Raw genomic sequence first — 19351 nt, 5'->3', positions numbered from 1 at the left:
AGGTTCGAATCCTGCCTCGGGCATGGATGTGTGTGATGTCCTTAGGTTAGTTAGGTTTAATTAGTTCTAAGTTTTAGGCGACTGATGACCTCAGAAGTTAAGTCGCATAGTGCTCAGAGCCATTTGAACCATTTTTTGAACTCCATCCCAGAAACTGTCAGCCGTCACCTGTACAACAAAATACATGCACTTTTACATGCTTTAACCCAAAATTGTGGTGGCAACACCACTTATTAGTGTACCAGTATTTCACATTTTCAATGGCTTATCTCGCCCTTAAACTAACCCGTGTCCTTGCAATGTTAATCATTTACATATTTTACCTAGACAAATATATTCCCGAAATCCCGAAATTTCATTACTGAACATCAGATACTTATTGATGCTACGTTTTTTTTTTTTCTCTCAGCATATATGTCTTGTGAGAGCGTAACTCACGGATCGAAAATTACCCAGACTATATTCGCCCAGTATTTGAGAATGAGAGCATTTAGAGACTTCCAACAACTCTTACACATACTTTCAAACCTTTAAGAACCATTCTCTCTCTAGATCGCACCACGCAATGATGAAAGGGAAAATGTTTCTCGCTTACTACATTTCAATTTATTATTTCTTTACTACTAACACCATCCGCAACGTATTTTGGAGATAGCACCCATACGTATCTACAAAGTTATGGAGACAGGACATTTTATATGTGGGGGATCGATTCTTTAAAGTAGAGGGTAGGGGTTTACTGGTGGTTTGCTGACGACCACTGATAAATATGAAGAAAAATTTAACTGATAATCACTTTTATTGACACTTTGAACAATTATGTACAGTTTAGGGTAGAAGAGAGAGAAGAAGAAGGAGGGTTAGATGAGATTGGTGGCAGCCCCTCGTCGTGCGAGATGGAAGGAACTCTGTCGGCAGCTCCCCGCGGCGGTCGCCCCCTCGGCCCCCCACGCCCCCCAGCGCCGCGGTGCCGGTCGTCGTGGGCGGGTCAGTCTGGTGGCCTGGAGGGTGCGAGCGCCTACTGCGTGTACTGCGGCTGGAAGCCGTTCTCGTCGGCGATGAAGTTGATGCTGTAGTCCTTGCCGTCGGCGCCCTTCCACGTGATGGTGCCGCGCACCTCGAGCGCCTCGTTCTCCGTGCCCTGGTTCTTCACCACTCCCTGCTCCTGCCGGATCAGCCCGTCGCTCGTCTTGAACCTGCGGCACAGCAGAGAAAGCCGTCTCATCACCTGCCCTGTAGGCCCACATTAGTACGACTATTTCCTAGGCATGACGTACCTACACTATGTCGTAAGCCACCTTAGATGGTGCTTGGCGGATGATACTTCTGGCACCACCCGTTCCATTCACGAATGACGCATGGGAAGAATGACTGTCGATATACACTACTTGGCATTAAAATTGCTATACCACGAAGATGACGTGCTGCAGACGCGAAATTTAACAGACAGGAAGAAGATGCTGTGATATGCAAATAATTAGCTTTTCAGAGCATTCACACAAGGTTGGCGCCGGTGGTGACACCTACAACGTGCTGACATGCGGAAAGTTTCCAACCGATATCTCATACACAAACAGCAACTGACCGACGTTGCCTGGTGAAACGTTGTTGTGATGCCTCGTGTAAGGAGGAGAAATGCGTACCATCACGTTTCCGACTTTGATAAAAGTCGGATTGTGGCCTATCGCGATTGCGGTTTATCGTATCGCGACATTGCTGCTCGCGTTGCTCGAGATCCAATGACTGTTAGCAGAATATGGAATCGGTGCATTCAGGGAGGTAATACGGAACGCCGTGCTGGATCCCAACGGCCTCGTATCACTAGCAGTCGAGATGACAGGCATGGCTGTAACGGATCGTTCAGCCACGTCTGGATCCCTGAGTCAACAGATGGGGACGTTTGCAAGACAACAACCGTCTGCAAGAACAGTTCGACGACGTCAGCAGCATGTACTATCAGCTCGGAGACCATGGCTGCGGTTACCCTTGACGCTGCATCACAGACAGGAGCGCCTGCGATGGTGTACTCGACCACGAACCTGGGTGCACGAGTGGCAAAACATCATTTTTTCGGATGAATCCAGATTCTGGTTACAGCATCATGACGGTCGCATCCGTGTTTGGCGACATCGCGGTGAACGCACATTGCAAGCGTGTATTCGTCATCGCCATACTGGCGTATCACCCGGCGTGATGGTATGGGGTGCCATTGGTTACACGTCTCGGTCACCTCTTGTTCGCATTGACGACACTTCGTACAGCGGACGTTACATTTCAGATGTGTTACGACCCGTGGCTCTACCCTACATTGGATTCCTGCGGAACCATACATTTCAGCAGGATAATGCACGACCGCATGTTGCAGGTCCTGTGCAGGCCTTTCTGGATACAGAAAATGTTCGACTGCTGCCCTGGCCAGCACATTCTCCAAATCTCTGACCAATTGAAAACGTCTTGTCAGTGGTGGCCGAGCAACTGGCTCGTCACAACAGGACAGTCACTACTCTTGATGAACTGTGGTATCGTGTTGAAGCTGCATGGGCAGCTGTACCTGTACACGCCGTCCAAGCTCTGTTTGACTCAATGCCCCGGCGTATTAAGGCCGTTATTACGGCCAGAGGTGGTTGTTCTGTGTACTGATCTCTCAGGACCTATAAACCCAAATTGCGTGAAAATGTAATCACATGTCAGTTCTAGTAATATTTGTCCAATGAATACCCGTTTATCATCTGGATTTCTTCCTGGTGTAGCAATTTTAATGGTCAGTAGTGTAGCTCCATATATAAGCTCTAATTTCTCGTCGTGGACGTACGAGGAAGAGAGAAGTTGCTGGACTCCTCTTGGAATGTTCGCTCTCAGCAGTAAAAATCTACTTTACGCATAACGCTTCTCTTGTAGTGTCTGCCACTGAAGTTCGTTTATCATCTCCGCAACGCTGTCGCACCGAGCAAACTGTCTCCTGGCATCGCTTTTCTTTGGATCTTCTCTGTATCTTCTGTTAATCTTAATTTGTAGAGGTCCCAGACTGATAAAAAGTACACAAGACTCAATCGAACAAGTGTTTTTGGAAGCCACTTCTTTCGTGGATGAATTTAATTCCCCCGAGTGAATCTCAACCTGGCATGTACTTTTCCTACGATTTGTTTTATGTGCTCATCCCCGTTCAGGTCATCCCGGATGGTTACTCCTATGTATCAAATGGCTCTGAGCACTATGGGACTTAACATCTGAGGTCATCAGTCCGCTAGACTTAGAACTACTTAAACCTAACTAACCTAAGGACAGCACACACATCCATGCCCGAGGCAGGATTCGAACCTGCGACCGTAGCAGCAGCGCGGTTCCGGACCGACGCGCCTAGAACCGCTCGCCCACAACGGCCGGCTCCTATGTATCTTACGGCAGTTACTGCTTCCATTGATTTACCACCAACAGCATCATCGAACAGTAATGGATCTCTTCCCCTATTTAAACGCGGCACGTTACTTTTATTTACGTGGAGACTTAACACATGCCGTTCCACGCTCAGACCATTGGCCAAGAAGAGCGGTTCAGTCTCAGCAGAGAGCACGTTCGGAGTTCCCCGCAGATAATTCTGCTGCCGTATAGACAACAGGCTCTTGACAATGTGCGATTGAAATGGTGCGGCTGCTTGAAACGTACCCCTAAGTTCAAGTTCGCGGGACTGTACGATGCTTGTGGCTAAAACCTCTAAATTGCTCATACATTCATCGTGGAATTCTGTCAGGATATGGACTAAATGCGATGTGACATTACCATAGTGAAATGGTGCTCATTATTTGACCAAGGTCGCAGAGACGTGGGTAATGATAGTCTGGTAGGTCAGATTTTGCACTATGCGAATTCCATCTTTTCGGCAAGCTGAAAGAACATCTGACGGGAAAGACATTTTCTAACTACGAGGACGTTTACGCAGTGTTTCGCCAAAGGGTCCCCGACAAAGGAACGGTTTTCTGTTGTCGAACCATTCGTAGAACGTACCGACTATTTTTTACGTAGGCTTCGTGATTATGTTCAAAAATAGTGTCGTGTATCTGTGTCACTTTTAAATATCAAGCAGCACTCAATAAAAATAATTTGGCCTGCCATAATAACATGTAGCTTATTTTTTGAAGTTCCCCGTACGTTCAAGGTGAACTGCCAGTACCTCAACCAAACCTTATATCCTGCGCACTGCTCATTACGTGTGTCGGTTGATGGCGTCGGCGGCATAGCTGCACGTAGGCAGGTTGTATGTACTCATTCCGCTCTCTGGACTCATACGTAAAAGAGGTGCATTATTCGGAGAGAGGAGAAAACCGCTCTCGCTGAAAAATAAGGAGGTTATTAGAGTTGGAAAACACGCTCTGATTGGGGAGGGGTGGAAAACGAAATCGACATAACTTTTTCAAAAGGACTGTCCCAGGATTTTCCTTACAGGATTTACGGAAACCACGATATACCTTAATCTACATGGCCAGACAGGGACTTGAGCCACCAAGTTGCCGAGAATGAAGCCACTGTCCTACCCAATTCATTACATCGCACCCCAAGAGTAGAATGGTGCGAAAACTGTAACATTAATACAGTGTTTACGTGTCCGGAGGAACGCTGAATGGTACGTGTGACGGCAACTGTGTCTTTTCCATCCTAACAGTGTTCGTTATAGGACACTGGGAAGTGTATCTACATTCGCTGACGATGGTGCATCGACGAAAAAGTGTTGAAGTTCATTGAAAATGTTGAGACTGGACAGCTGTGATATTTTTATGCAGATTATTTCCACTACTCGCCCAGACGTCATCACTATGTGCTTATGAACTTCGGTGTTCTTGTCCTGGATTCCACAGGTTTCCTTTTTCAGAATGAGATTTCCACTCTGTAGCGGAGTGTGCGCTGATGTGAAATATATCATATCAGCGCACACTTCGCTGCAGAGTGAAAATCTCATTCTGGAAACATCCCCCAGACTGTGGCTAAGCCACGTCTCCGAAATATCTTTTCTTTCAGGAGTGCTAAATCTGCAAGGTTCGCAGGAGAGCTTCTGTAAAGTGTGGAAGGTAGGAGACGAGGTACTGGCAGATGTGAAGCTGTGGGGAAGGGGCGGGAGTCGTGCTTGGGTAGCTCAGATGGTAGAGCACTTCCCCGCGAAAGGCAAAAGTCCCGAGTTCGAGTCTCGATCCGGCACACAGTTTTAATCTGCCAGCAAGTTTCAGGTTTCCTTTTTATTTTTCAGATTATAAGTTGCTGGGCGCCCCGATCTTTACTTCGCACGGTATCGCTGAAAATTTGCAGAATTTTGGTAAGACAGTTACTCGTCACTTCAGACTGCGATGTCTATTATCGGTAAATGTTTCCGACGCGTTGTTAATTACCGCACAGAAAGTTGATCGGGAATTCGCTAAACGACAACTCTGAACTTTGACATGCGAAGTAGGTTTTACCCTACATTGCTATGTCATTTCCACTGTCAATGTATCGCAAGAACTGGTGGCGTCTAAATGTTTGCGCTAGTAGCGTGTCGGAGGGAACGTCTTATCATCATTACTCGTTTTATCTCCAGGTCCACTCACGGACATAGCAAGAGACAAATGACTGTCTCTGCACGCCTGGGCGCGCCTTTCTTGTCTTCCTTTACGGTGGCAGTACAACAGTTTGAGAACTTTCATGAATCAGCTTGTCTCTAAATTTATGCAAAGCCTTTCGCGGGAACAACGTCACCTTTCTCACTAAGGTTTCTGTTTACGTTGCCTGAACATGTCTTTAACACTGCTTTCGAAAGAACTAAACCGACCGGTTACAAGACAGGCCGTCTCGCATTTCCGACAACCTCCTCCTGTAGGTCCACTTCATGAGGATCGTAAACACTTGTGCAATACTCACGAGTACTCCCACACGAATTCTGTCCGTTGTCTATTCTCTTCTTGCCTTTTTTGCAGGCGACTACTGACATTTTAATAGAATTCTGCTAGGTTTGTGACCTCATAATAATGAAAAATGCTTCAATGTTTGGGAGACTCTTGGTGGAGGATTACGATGTAAGCTAGCATTGATACACTGTTGCCTTTGTTTTCTCTATAAAACGACGAAACACTTAGACACGACCTCCATATTTGAAAAAAGAAATATCTCGTCGGGAATGGATATCCAGAATGATTTGCGATAACTTCATACGGGTTGCCGGACCATGTCCTGAAACCAGAAAGATGAGCTCTACCATTCGTGGCAATTATGCACGTCTTTTATACGGACTCGACGCTTTAACTTGCTCGGGCAACAACGTAGCGCATCCTACATCAGGAGTAAAACAATGGGGACGGTGAGCTGGCCAGCCCAGATGTGGCTTTTAGGCAGTTTTTCACATCCCACGAGGTAAATACGGGGCTGTTATCCACGTGCCGCCTCAGCTGCAGGCTACGCAAACATTTAGAAACGTTATCACGCTTGCACATGGAAATTTACTCTAGACGCAGGCGGACACGGGGTTCACAGACTCTCTCTTGAGTGATGAACAAAAGCCTGGTGACAGTAGATGGCCAGCCGCTGTGGCCGAGCGGTTCTAGGCGCTTCAAACCAGAACCACGGGGCTGCTGCGGTCGCACGTTCAAATCGTGCCTCGGGCATGGATGTGCGTGACGTCCTTAGGTTAGTTAGGTGTAAGTACTTCTAAGTGTGGGGGACTGAAGGCCTCAGATGTTAAGTCCCATTGTGCTTAGAGCCATTTGAACCGTTTTTGACAGTAGATGTTTCGACTCTTTAAATTCCATAATCACATTTATAAACTTTCAGGCCGAATATGCCATACTTATACCTTGGTCGAATGAATTTGTTGGAGAAACTCAACGTTTGATCCTCATTTGTGGAGTACGTGTTCAAAGGGGGTTGTAGCTTCTTTGCAGATCGGATTGACATGTTGTCTCACTGTTGACTGAAGTAAGATTTCATTTCCGTGTGCTGCCACGCAGAGGTGTGACGTCATGTGTTTACGAAATCGAACACAAGTGGCTGTTGGATGCGCTGTTGTGGTCGCCCCACTGTGGAAGGACCTAGTCATGTAAATTGGTCTGACGGTATCTTGGCTGCAAAGGCTTTTCCGCAGCAGTTGATCAATCTGTTGTTCCTCTTTCCAATGTTGCCCTTATGTTCTTTAGTCAATTTTCCACCGTTCATTTTGCAATAACCGCATAGAAGAGCCCATAGTTGCAGCGTATCGTTTTCCACAGCGAACAAGGATTCATAACGTTAGAAAGTCCTCTGCAGCTCCTCATGTGTACTTTACATGCTACCAGGCGATCTGTTTTACTACTTGAGACACAGGGCTCAAATTTAAGAAGGGTGGATGTTCAAATGGCTCTGAGCACTATGGGACATAACATCTGAGGTCATCAGTCCCCTAGAACTTAGAACTACTTAAACCTAACTAACCTAAGGACGTCACACACATTCATGCCCGAGGCAGGACTCGAACCTGCGACCACAACGGTAGCACGGTTCCAGACTGAAGCGCCTAGAACCGCTCGGCCACACCGGCAGGCAAGGTGGTTGGAGTTCAAGCAATTGAAATCATCAGTCAGTCAGGTTTATAAATCACATCTGGCGATTGTGTGTATTTTAGTTCGTCAAACTCACAGATGGTTCTGCCTCCGCCGTCGTTCAGTCGCACCCGAGGTTCCATCTGTAATAATCTCGATGTGAATGAAATATTAATTTCTGCACTTCTTTTCCCTCTTGTCTGCACGGTCAGTTTTTCGTTATTTGGCAGAGATGTCCACATGCCATCCCAGTTACCCCGCCAGTAGTGAGATTCTGTCAACGGCTTCCGAGTATTTGGACCCCTCCCACTCAGTTTCCCCTCCATCGCTATCCACGTTTCGCATAAGTCGTGGTAATCGGATTCACAGGTACTCACCCAAAGGTGTACTGGCCGAGTCCATCGTTGTCAATGCTCTGCTCTAGGATGACGGCCTCACCAGGCTTCTGGGGGCGGGCGGCGACAACGGCGATGAGGGCGGCGGCAACGAGAAGCTGAAACACAGGGCGGCAACGGTAATCAGCGGCGGAATGTGGCGCCAAATACCACACAACACAGCTCCTGGGTCTGATAACGGCCTCAGTTCAGCGGCCTCGGTATGTCTTATCTAGTTGAACATAATAACTGATGATTAGATCTAGTGGAACTATCAAATTGGGGGACCTTGATTACTAAGTTTTACACAGTATTGAGAATAGCTCCCGAAGCTTTCCGGGGGATTACGGTCAGACATTTACTGGGCCAGTAGAGTTGCTACATGGTGCCTGAGTGTTCGTCAAACTAGGAACGTACGTGGGCAGTCTGATAAATACAACTGTTGTTATGTGGGAAGACAGGAGCGTCCACAGCACATCAATCACCAAGACGTAGAAACGAATGGTGACACATGGTTATCGTGGTTGTTGAAATAAACACCTTGGCTCTTATCCACGGTTCGAGATGACTGGGTGACTGTGTTGTCCTCATCATTTCAACGTCATTCATTAGAGTGGCGAGTTTGGACTGAGCAAAGATTGGGAATTTGTGTGGGCCGTAGTTGGGCGCCCCACATACCAAATATCATCATCATCATTATCATCTTGTCACGGTAACCTGAATGAGTGGACCCAAGTCATGATACTAAAAATACTCCCCAAAACATTACAGAATCACCTGCGGCCTAAACTACAGCCACCGTACGATGTGCAATAAATGCTTCATTGGGCCATCGGTGGATTCGGCACCTTGCATCATTTAAACAGAGGCGAAATCGTGGTCTCGTCGGCCCAAATTGTACGGCTGCCTGCTGTCCAGTTTCTGCGTGGTCTGGCCCAGTGAAGACGCGAAGTGGTATGTGTGACTATGAGCAATGCCTTTCGCCAGGTAAAGGACTGCAGATATAAGCTACATGTGGACCTCTTTGCAATGTTCGCTCGGAATTTGTTTGAGAAGGACCTGCTTTCACATCCAGGAGCTGTCTTGTTGAGTCTGAGGCAGATTGTCATGGATAAGACGTGACGCCTTCCGTTGTTATCGGTTAGAATACGTACACTGCCACTGTTCTTACGCCGTGAAACACTGTTGCGAGTGGACACCATTGCTTTACGTACATGGACGGTCTGCGTTGATATACTAACAAATCTGGAAACTTCATCCACGACGTGACCATAGGCTTGTCCAAACAAGAGAGCTCCTGAAACTTGCTGGCAGATTAAAACTGTGTGTCGGGCAGAGGCTCGATCTCGGGACCTTTGCCTTTCACTGGTAAATGCTCTACCAATTTAGCCATCCAAGCATGACTCCCGAACCGTCGTCACAGCTTGACTTCCGCCAGTACCTCATCTCCTGCCTGGTACTGCCGAAAGCAAAACTATGGGGACGGCTCGTTACTCGTGCCTGGGTAGCTCTGTTGGTAGAGCACTTGCCCGCGCAAGGTAAAGGTGCCGAGTTAGAGTACCATTCCTACATTCAGTTTTAATCTGTCAGAAAGTTTCATATCAGCGCAAACTCTGCTGGAGAATGAAAATTTCATTCTGGAAACGAGAGCGTCTTTCTGCCATTTTGTCACGTCTCCCTCTCGACTCATTTTACAGTGCTGATTCCATACAGCCAACGGGTACATGCACACTATTTCACTGAAGTGACTTAACACCAGCGGCGACAAGCCACATGAGCACCTCGTACCAGTTCTAGACCACCAAAGTGCTCTTTTTAAGGGGACAACTTTTATTTGGTCCAGTGAGATTATGGCAAAAGTTGACATCACTTATGAACTGTACGTCTCTTCTCGCCACGCAAGCCTGACTCGTCTTTACTCTTCGCACGATTCCTCAGATACCAGCGCATTGTGCTGACATACTATCCCCGTGTATTCAGTTGTTAACTAGAGGGTACATTTCTGGAGATCAAATGTGTAAAACATAGAGGTAAAACAGCAGTAAGAATAATGATTAACTGTAGTACTCGGGCAGAGTGTACGGAAATAATTTTTAAGAAATTGGGCACCCTCACTGCAGCAATTGAGTTCATTTGCCAATCTATCTTGCATAGCTGGGAAAAGACCAATATCTCACAGTTTCACACACGATCGTGCGACAAGTCAGCTCGGACGATCTCACTGTTTTGTATCTCGGAGCAAAATATTAAAACTGTTTTCTCAAGAAGACGAAAAAGATAAGTACATGTATTCAGAAAGGTTGTCGAAAGATTCCTCTTCGAAAATGCATACTACACAGTGAAAGATTACATAGAAAATTCAGAGTGCGGGTAAGAAAAAAGTATCTACTAAAAATCTCTATCACATTATAATATACAATCACAGTACAACGGTTCTTTACACGAAACTGATACTCAAGATCTGTAGTGCATAATACGAACGTCTCCCCATCTCCCTGCACTCAGCATTTCACTCATCACGAAGGTTTCTATGGCTTTTCTAAATCACTTCAGGCAAAAGTTTGGGCCACATCTTTCTCTTAAATACTTATGTTTATCTGTGTTCCCCTTAGGCACTATACCTAGTCTGAGTATATTTATATGTATTTCTACATGACATATTTTTATTAAAACGTGTTTCATTGTGAAATACTCTAGTACTTACTGTAGATGTAACTGATGGTGTCTGGATGAGATCGGCGTATTTACTACATACTACTTAAATGTTGGATTAAACAGTTTCTATGTTACTATTTTCTTCTCTTCGGATTAGTCGATTAAGTGACTCTCCACTATGTCCTTGATGTGAGTAATCTCCGCCCTGCGCAAGGAACTCTCCGACGAGGAGAGAGGTACCTGATGCCGACTGATACTTTCAGTTGAACTGTGAGGTCTAGCAAGGCAGCTCAGCTGGTGACAGAATTGTACACCAATGGGGAGGGTCTGCTTTTGATTACCTGTCAGGTACACAGTTTTCTCCTGTCTTCACAAAGAATGCACTCTGCTACTTACTGAAACGTGCGAGTGAGTTGACCGTAGACTTTTGAAGGGACAATCCTAGGGATCAATCGAAGACACTTTTTTACAAAATTCACTGTACTCATAGGTCGGAATTGCCGTTCAGGGATTTAAATTCTGCTCCTCCAGTACAGAACAGTGTCTCAATCAAATCGCCAATATACTCGGTAAGGAACAGTAAGACAAGACTAAATTTCACTCGTAACTCTGTAGATCTCCGTGACGGCCATACCGAGATGTTGGATCATAACTGCAGATGACTGATTCGTTATTTAATCGACGTTCTAGAATACCTTAGATGGCAGAACGAACTTACATTTCTCTTTCTAAACGGATGCAGAACGATGTAGATAAAGCAGGTTGCTTCAACGGCTTTGATATTGCCCGAGGAATAGGACAAACGTGATTATTAGGCCAGAAGGAAGAAAAGCTAGTTGAAATAGCAATCCTGTCTATGTAGTATCAGCTCAGCATCACTTCACACTCGAAAGACACTGGCGTTAAAGTGATTTGCGGTCTCGTTTGACGTGTGAACAGACCGAAAGAGGATTTAATTCTATCTTCTTACGCATGTAACTTCAAAACATCTTAACATCGGCCCAACCTTAATGATTTTTAGCCCAGAAGACAAGTTTAAAGCGTGTGTTTTATTCCACTATTTATGTGGTCGTACATAATACTGTAGCAACGTAAGCCTACAGTACACACACCGCAGTGGTTTGCAATAGCTGGAAGAAAAACCAGGAAACAAACGTACACAAAAAAGCACAAGAAATGAGTGAAATGTGCAATTTCCAGCGGTACCAATAGTGTAAGGATAACAAGTGTAGGAGAATCTCATATTTCAAAATAACAGAAGCTCGTTTGATACTAAAGTGAAATTGATATTACACAGAGAAAGAATATAAGATACATCTGATCCTTTGGCAGGGGTCAGATCCTGCAGCAGAAAGTCAGTAAATGAAATACAGTTATTATTTGTTCTGAGAGGATGTCATCTTCCTTCCACTCGTTGGTTCTTATACGACGTTAATGTTTTTGTGTTAGCCGTGGTATTAGAGTCACCATAATGGAGAAGTATGCTTGAAGTACACTTCCTTTTATTTTCAGTTTTTAAGTTCAGTTGGAACACCGACTGAAGATTGCACGTTCCCTTCAAAGTCGGGATCTGCCAGGACAAAGGTGTCCACAGATTGGCGGCAACGAAACCGTAATTAGAAAGTCGATGCGGTCATACCTTTCATTTAAGCGTAGGTAAAAAATGTGGAAGCAACGAAAAGTGTGCGGTCTGGTAGGGTGGAGAGTCGTGAATGAGGTGTAAACGTTATCCCCAAGTTTCGTAACCAGGGACTCCTATCGGTTATTAAGAGTCGTTAAATTGGAAACTGACGCTGAGAAAACGTGTGTCGGAGAAGCGATTGCGATTTTAACGTAACTCTTAGGAGAAGCCTTTCTGAGTGAGTTCACTCTCACCGTTAAATGAAGTTGTTTTATGTTTATGTCACTGTTCCTTTGGCTGGTTTTATTATGCCGTGCATCATTTGGTAATCTTATTTAATCTGCCAGGAAGTTTCATATGGTAATCTGTTCACTGCAATAAATACATGAAATAAATTAGTTTATGTATTTTAATCTAATTATGGTTTTGCATAGAATTGTTTCTCCTCCTGTCCTTTGTAATACCTCTTCGTTTTGTACTTTATCTCTCTCTACATTATTTAAATACTTTTTGTGTGGTAAGAAATCGGCCTCCCACGTTTTTGCTTTACTAATTTCGCATGTCCTATTACGTCTTCCTCAGTTTTGACATTAACGACTTCCCCTTCTGTTTTCTGTTATTCTTCGTCATTTCAGCTCAGTTCCGTCTAAAGTGTGTCCTACATGGTCTATCCATTCCTTACTTTAGATAAGAAGTCTTATGGTTAGCATTTCTATCGGTTTCACTTGTAGTTGTTTCATTCTCTTCATTGTTTCTTCAAAGTAGCGAAACTTGCGGTACTTACTCTCAATTCGTATATATAGGTATTTCACTTGTACTTCTGCTAAATTTCTCTACATTTTCAAGATCAATTGATTTGATATCATAAGATGGTTTATCTTCCCCGAAAAGTTCTGTGAAGACATTCTTTTCTTTATTCCGTCAGATTCACCTCTCTGGTACATTTGCCTCCTTTGGAAACACACTACCCTGCAATGTTTATATTTATTCTTTTTTCACGTCAAGATCTTATGAACTTGTGAGACATGTCAACTACAAGTTTTCACATTTATCTGATATTTTTGTTTCAGGCAATATTATCAGAGTTGTTTTCATGAAATCTGACAGCCATTGAACTGATTCAAAAGTATTAGATGTCAAATCAGTTAGCGTTATCTGCTAGAGAGTTTAGTACCTCCGTATATCATCTGCCCACACTTATTTTGGTACTCAGTGTGCTGTCAAACTTGGAAGCAGCACAGAAGCATCTATTTCTTCCACATCAACGTTTTCCTTTAACGTTCTACGACAGGCTTTCCGTACTTAGTGGAGTCTCTATCTGTTTCCTTTTGCACTAAACAGATGCTTCAAGCTGCATAAATATATACTCGCAAAATGACCCTTAGTTCAGACTACAGTATTTATAATCTTAGCGGCCAGTATACTAGACTAACGACGGCTACCTACAACAAGCAATTTCTCTATTCGCAGTGACTACATGCAGAACTTGGAAGTGATCATTTGGAACAAACAGTTACCAACAAATAAATGTTGCCGAGGTTCAGTCCTTGTGTCTGTAGTCTTTCATTACAGTTCAGCATGAAGTACACCCACTTACATCTAACCGCTAGTTTCCTCTCGTATTTGTTGTGTAGGGAAGACGCAAAATCGGCGTTGTCAACAGATTCAGTTTTAGTGGATAATTTTCACGTTCATCGTTTGTTAATTATAGATCTAAATGCTTTAATACTAATAAAATTTCATCGATTAGCTATGACAAATGTACGATTTGAAGCGTGTATTCCAAAGTTATTCGTTGAAATTAGTACAGAAGGTAGGGAACGTCAAAACAAATATATTTCGAAGAGGAACACATAGTCTCTGACTTCAGCATGCGACGTAAGGGAGCATTTTGCAAGCAGCTCTGACCTAAGCAGTTGTCTTAGAGCCGCTGACAGGATATGTGTAGTGACATCCTACTATCCAGAGTTGAAATGTTTGGACACATCTGAATTCATGTGGTACTCGATCTGGTGTTCATTAACAGCGATTCGGTGTTAATGTGTGTGCCGGCACTCTTGGTGCTAGGCTGACTGGACCACACATTCTTTCTTCCACAGACAGAGACATCTCAGTTTCATGGAACGAGTGTTGCCAGAACTGCTGGAGGTTGTACTGCTGAATGATAGGCATAGGCTGTACTTGTAACATGACAGGACGCCAGCTCAGTTTAGCCGCGGTGTTAGGAATCATCAGAGAACCGTCTTCGGAAATCGATGAACCAACCGAGGTGGCTCTGTAGCTTAGCCATCCACGTCAGCTGACCTTACATGGGTGGATTTCTTCCTCTGTGAGACATATGAAGCAACAGGCGTCTGAAACCGTCGTGAGGACAGAAGATAACGTCGCTAGAGTTGCCGTCACTGCTGGTACCACAGCGGACATGCAAGGCATCTTCGAACGGACACGGCAGTCAAAGGTCCGATGCTGTACTGCGTGGATACAGGCCAATGGACGCACATTCGAGCAGTTCCTGTGAATGCCATTGCTATAACTGTTCGCCTGTGTAAACAGGAAAGTGTGTTCTATTCCCATCCATATGGGAGTCTCCCATTTCAAAATGGGAGTGGTTAAGCCTTATGTGTAACTATTCCATGTACGTCAGAGCCTGTGTGTGGTTGAGTTTTTCAAGACGATGAAAGACGGAAAGGACTTTCAGATCACCACAAATAGTGACATCTCAGAATTCGAAGCATTGCGCTGAGTTTATGTGTGATCAAATTGCCTGCTGGTTGCAGGTGATGGTTACGCCTTCGCATGATAGTATTCGAATCAGATACTACTGGATCTGGCACAATCTCGCTAGTGGGTTCGGATGAGATAGACGGTTGTGAAATGGTAAACCTGTTTACTACAGCTGACAAAGATATACATTTACTAGTGAGAGGTTTTGGTGATCATGGAATCATTTCCTATGGAAATGTGAGGCAGTCATATCAGATTCCGCATATCCAGTGGCGTTATTTTCATTAACCTGATAACTTCGTCCATTAGCAACTATTTTAACCTACTGTCGAGAGAAGAAATGTCGCATTTAAATTTTCTTTGTACACATGAAAATGAGATGGTTAGACAATAATAGGAACATTCGAAGGAAAGTGAATCATGCAGTATCAAATCAACCAGACGATTCTTACACTGGGGCCACGTGAAGGAAAAATAAGCTACGATTCACTTATCGCTGTTACCAAATGCTCTAGTTTCAACCAAAAAATTAAACATTGTGGAGTTTTAATGCTGACAGGAAGAGGCTTCGCTGAAAGTGTATGCACCGTTTAAAGAAAACGATGAAATACTCGTATGCGTATATCGACCAGCAGACAACAGAAAAAAGAAAGGTTTTTGGGCCCACAAGTAAGATAATGCATCGTTTTCTATCCATAGGTACAGAATTTGGTTTCCAGTTAGGTGTAGAACTTTATTCTAACTCTTCTCTTCTGTCAATGGAGAATAATTACTCTGGTGCGGTTTCTACGTTAATCTCTCCTTAGAACTGGTTAGGCTACCCCGTTCTTAGGTTAGAGAACAGCGAGAGCGTTGCACCAACAGTAAGTGTCGTAGCACTGTGGTCTTTAGCGACGAAGATTTCCTGATTTCGATGTTCAATAAGTGTTAATTAGACGGGATCTAGTAAGACTGAAGTTAAGAAAGAATACTGCCTATATTTATATTAGGACAACAGAGCTCTAAAGTTACCTTCCGAAAGTGGTAACCAGTTGGGGCAAAGAAATTTGGAGGTGAGGAAAATGCAGTCGGAAGTGTAACTTTGTTAGATCAACTGCGATCCAAAATTATATTTAGCAAGCAGTAACCAGGTGGGACGTAGTAGGATTGTGGTGAGGAAAGCACAGTATCTGAAGTACATCGATATTACGCCAACTGTGGTACAAATTTAACTTTAGTAAGTGGTATCCAGATGGGACCTAGGACTGTGAAGTGAGGAAATCACAGTACCTGACGATGAAAAATTATCTTCAGTGAGTGGTAACGAGATGTTATGGTCAGATCTCGATGAAGAAAGCACAATATCTGGAGTATAACAAAGTTAGACCTACTGCAAAACTTAATTATCATGAGTTTTCCTCCCTTAGTACAGTTGAAGGTCAAAAGGCACTTTCTTTGCTCTAAACAGGTAATAAAAGACTTGGAACTCACCAGCTTCATGTTGGCTGTTGGCTGGGGAGAGCTGTGTAGCAGACGAGTCAGTTTGCAGAGTGCAGAAGTGTGACGGTACCCCGTACAGCCAGGTTTATATAGCGGGCGGTCTGGCGACCCCACCAGGATCGTCTTCCTGTCCCGTCGCGCCCGGAGCCGCGACATTCCCCTTCCACCAGGTCCCGACCCATCCCATAACAGTGCGCGACCGCCTCCGCCGTGAATCAGGGCCTGGGCCTTAAAGCTGACACTTTTAGAATGTTGTCCACTTTTTCTCCGAGATCCGCACGCATCTGCCGCTGAGTTACGCTCCGGACAGGACTACGCTCGCGGCGTGGGATAGGTGAACCGCGAAGGACGCCCTGGCTGTAAAGCAGTCCGCCGTGGCAATTCGTGGCTGCAGCCTTTTCATGTCAACAGGTGAATCTGAAGTATCGCAATGTGCGGTGGTTCTAAAGAACTCTGTGGGTGGTACTAAAGTATTTCTTTGAAGAACTGAATGACTCTGCAGTGAGTTGTTCAATAACCGTGTCTTCCAGCAATGCAGACTTTCTATGTACATTCTCAGGAAAACACTGTAAAGTGCACGGCAGAGGTTACTTAGCATTGTAACACGTATTAGGGTTTCTTCCCGTCACAATTGTGTGTGGGCCGTGGAAGGGTAGAACAAGAGAGAAAGATTAGGGTTTAATGTCCCGTCGACAGTGCGGTCGTTAGAGGCGGAGCACAAGCTCTGATTAAGAAATGATCGGGAAGAAAATCAGCTGTGGCTTTTTCAAAGAAACCGCCCCGGTATTTGTCTGGAGTGATGTAGGTAAATCACGTAATACTTAAATCCGGATGGCTGGAGGTGGATTTAAACTGTCGTCCTCCCGAATGAGAGTCCAGTGTGCTAACTACTGCGCCACCTCGCTCACTACAGTGCAAAGAATGATAGTTTAAAGGTCCCCTTGTACTCTGTAATTACTCTGATCTTGTCTTCGCGGTCCCTACTGTAATGATGTCTAGGGTGTTGAAACAATTTCACAGACTCCTTGGCCCTATGCAAAATGGCAAAGTGGATCTAAGGCTTCCATTCAGTCCCCTGTTGGCCATTCTGGTGTGGTAGTTGGAGATAGGAAAACGAAAGCCGAAGTTTTAAATTTCACGTTCAACAAATCGTTCACACAGGAGAACTGTGCAAACATAAAGTCATTTGATCATCGGACAGACTGCTGTATGGACGACATGGTAATAAGTATCCCTGACGTAGAGAAACAACGGAAATATTTCAAAGCAAACAAATCACCAGTCCGGATGGAATCCCAATTCGGTTTTACAAAGAGTACTCTACGGCACTGGCCTCTTACCTCGCTTGCATTTATCGTGAATCTCTCTCCCAGCACAAAGTCCCACACGACTGGAAGAAAGCACAGGTGACTGCATTATATAAGTAGGTCAAAATAACGAACCTGCAAAGTTACAAACCAATATCAGTAACTTTGTTTTGCTACAGAATCCTTGAACATATTCTCAGTTCGAATATAAGAAACCCTCTTGAGGCTGAAAAGTTCACGAATCAGCATGGTTTTAGAAAGCATGACTCGTTCGGAACTCAGCTTGTCCTTTCCTCACACGATATGCTGCTAACTGTGGATGAAGGGCTATAGGAAGATTCCACATTTCTACGCAGATTTTCGGAAAGCATTTGACACGGTGGTCCTTTGCAGGCTGTCAACGCAGATACGAGCATATGGAATAATTTCACTGATATGTGAGTAGCTCCAAAACTAGAAAAATAATAGAACCCAGTATGTTGCCCTCGACGGCGAGTGTTCAGCAGATACAAGGTTGGGTTGGTTGGGTTCTTTGGGGGAAGAGACCAAACAGCAAGGTCATCGGTCTCATCGGATTAGGGAAGGACGGGGAAGGAAGTTGGCCGTGCCCTTTCAAAGGAACCATCCCGGCATTTGCCTGGAGCGATTTAGGGAAATCACGGAAAACCTAAATGAGGATGGCCCACGCGGGATTGAACCGTCGTCCTCCCGAATGCGAGTCCAGTGTGCTAACCACTGCGCCACCTCGCTCGGTCAGATACAAGGGTTTCGTCAGGAATGCTCCAGGGAAGTATGATAGGACTGCTCTTGTTATCAATACACATAAATGATTTGGCAGACCTGGTGGTCAGCAACCTGCCGTAGAAGAATGTATCTTAACGCGGATGAGCAGGAAGATCAAACCTGTAATGTTCGGTTACTGTATTACTAGGTCCTGCTTGGCACTATCAAGTCGTTTAAATATCTGGGCGTAACGTTGCAAAGCGATATGAAATGGAAAGAGCATATGAGAATTTTGGCAGGGAAGGCGAATGGTCTACTTCGGTTATTGGGACAATTTGAGAAAATAATGGTTCACCTACAAAAAAGACCGCATGTAGGACACTGGTGCAACCTATTCTTGAGTACTGTTCGAGTGTTTGGGATCCATACCAGGTCAGATTGAACGAAGACATCGTAGCAATTCAGAGGCAGGTTGCTAGATTTGTTGCCGGTAGGTTTGAACAACACGTAGTCTTATGGGTTTGCTTCGGGAACTCAAATGGGAATCCCTGGAGGGAAGGCGGCATTCTTTTCGAGAAACACTACTGAGAAAATTTAGACAATCGAAATTCGAAGCCGACTGCCGAACGATTCTAATGCCGCAAACATACATTGCGCATAGGGACCATGAAGATAAGATGCGAGAAATTAGGGCTCATACGGTGGCATGTAGATAGTCGTTTTTCCCTCGCTCTATTTGTGAGTGGAAAAGGAAAGGGGGCGACTAGTTGTGGTGCAGGGTACCCTCCGCGACGTACCGTACGGTGGCTTGCGGAGTATCTATGAAAATGTAGATACAGATGTTGGTTTTTGAAACTCTGTAAGTAGGTGTAGTCGGTGTCTATCTGCAATTTTTTTCCAGTGCAAGTTTTTTCATCACCGTAACGCTGTCTCGTG

At 44.7% G+C, this 19351-nt stretch overlaps 1 protein-coding gene across 1 annotated transcript; it reads right to left on the bottom strand.

Annotated features, from left to right (window-relative positions):
* Nucleotides 1-780: 780 nt before the first annotated feature.
* LOC124545028 (endocuticle structural protein SgAbd-6) lies at nt 781-16504 on the bottom strand. Its single transcript, XM_047123809.1, has 3 exons — nt 16377-16504; nt 7910-8025; nt 781-1196 (listed from the first exon to the last, which is right to left on the bottom strand). The coding sequence occupies exons 1-3, from the start codon at nt 16383-16385 to the stop codon at nt 1019-1021; spliced, it is 303 nt and encodes a 100-aa protein (XP_046979765.1). The 5' UTR covers nt 16386-16504; the 3' UTR covers nt 781-1018.
* Nucleotides 16505-19351: the final 2847 nt, after the last annotated feature.

The sequence above is a fragment of the Schistocerca americana genome, chromosome 8 (genome assembly GCF_021461395.2).
Source record: "Schistocerca americana isolate TAMUIC-IGC-003095 chromosome 8, iqSchAmer2.1, whole genome shotgun sequence".
NCBI classification, from domain to species: Eukaryota; Metazoa; Arthropoda; class Insecta; order Orthoptera; family Acrididae; genus Schistocerca; species Schistocerca americana.
The sequence above is the reverse complement of the archived record's forward strand: the minus strand, read 5'-3'. Positions and strand labels throughout refer to the sequence as shown.

Bases quoted from the DNA above. Each gene is read 5' to 3' on its own strand.
- LOC124545028 (XM_047123809.1), bottom strand. The intron at 1,197-7,909 runs GTGAGTACCTGT...GCTGTGCCGCAG, and splicing joins CTCGGCCAGTACACCTTTGG to GTTCAAGACGAGCGACGGGC.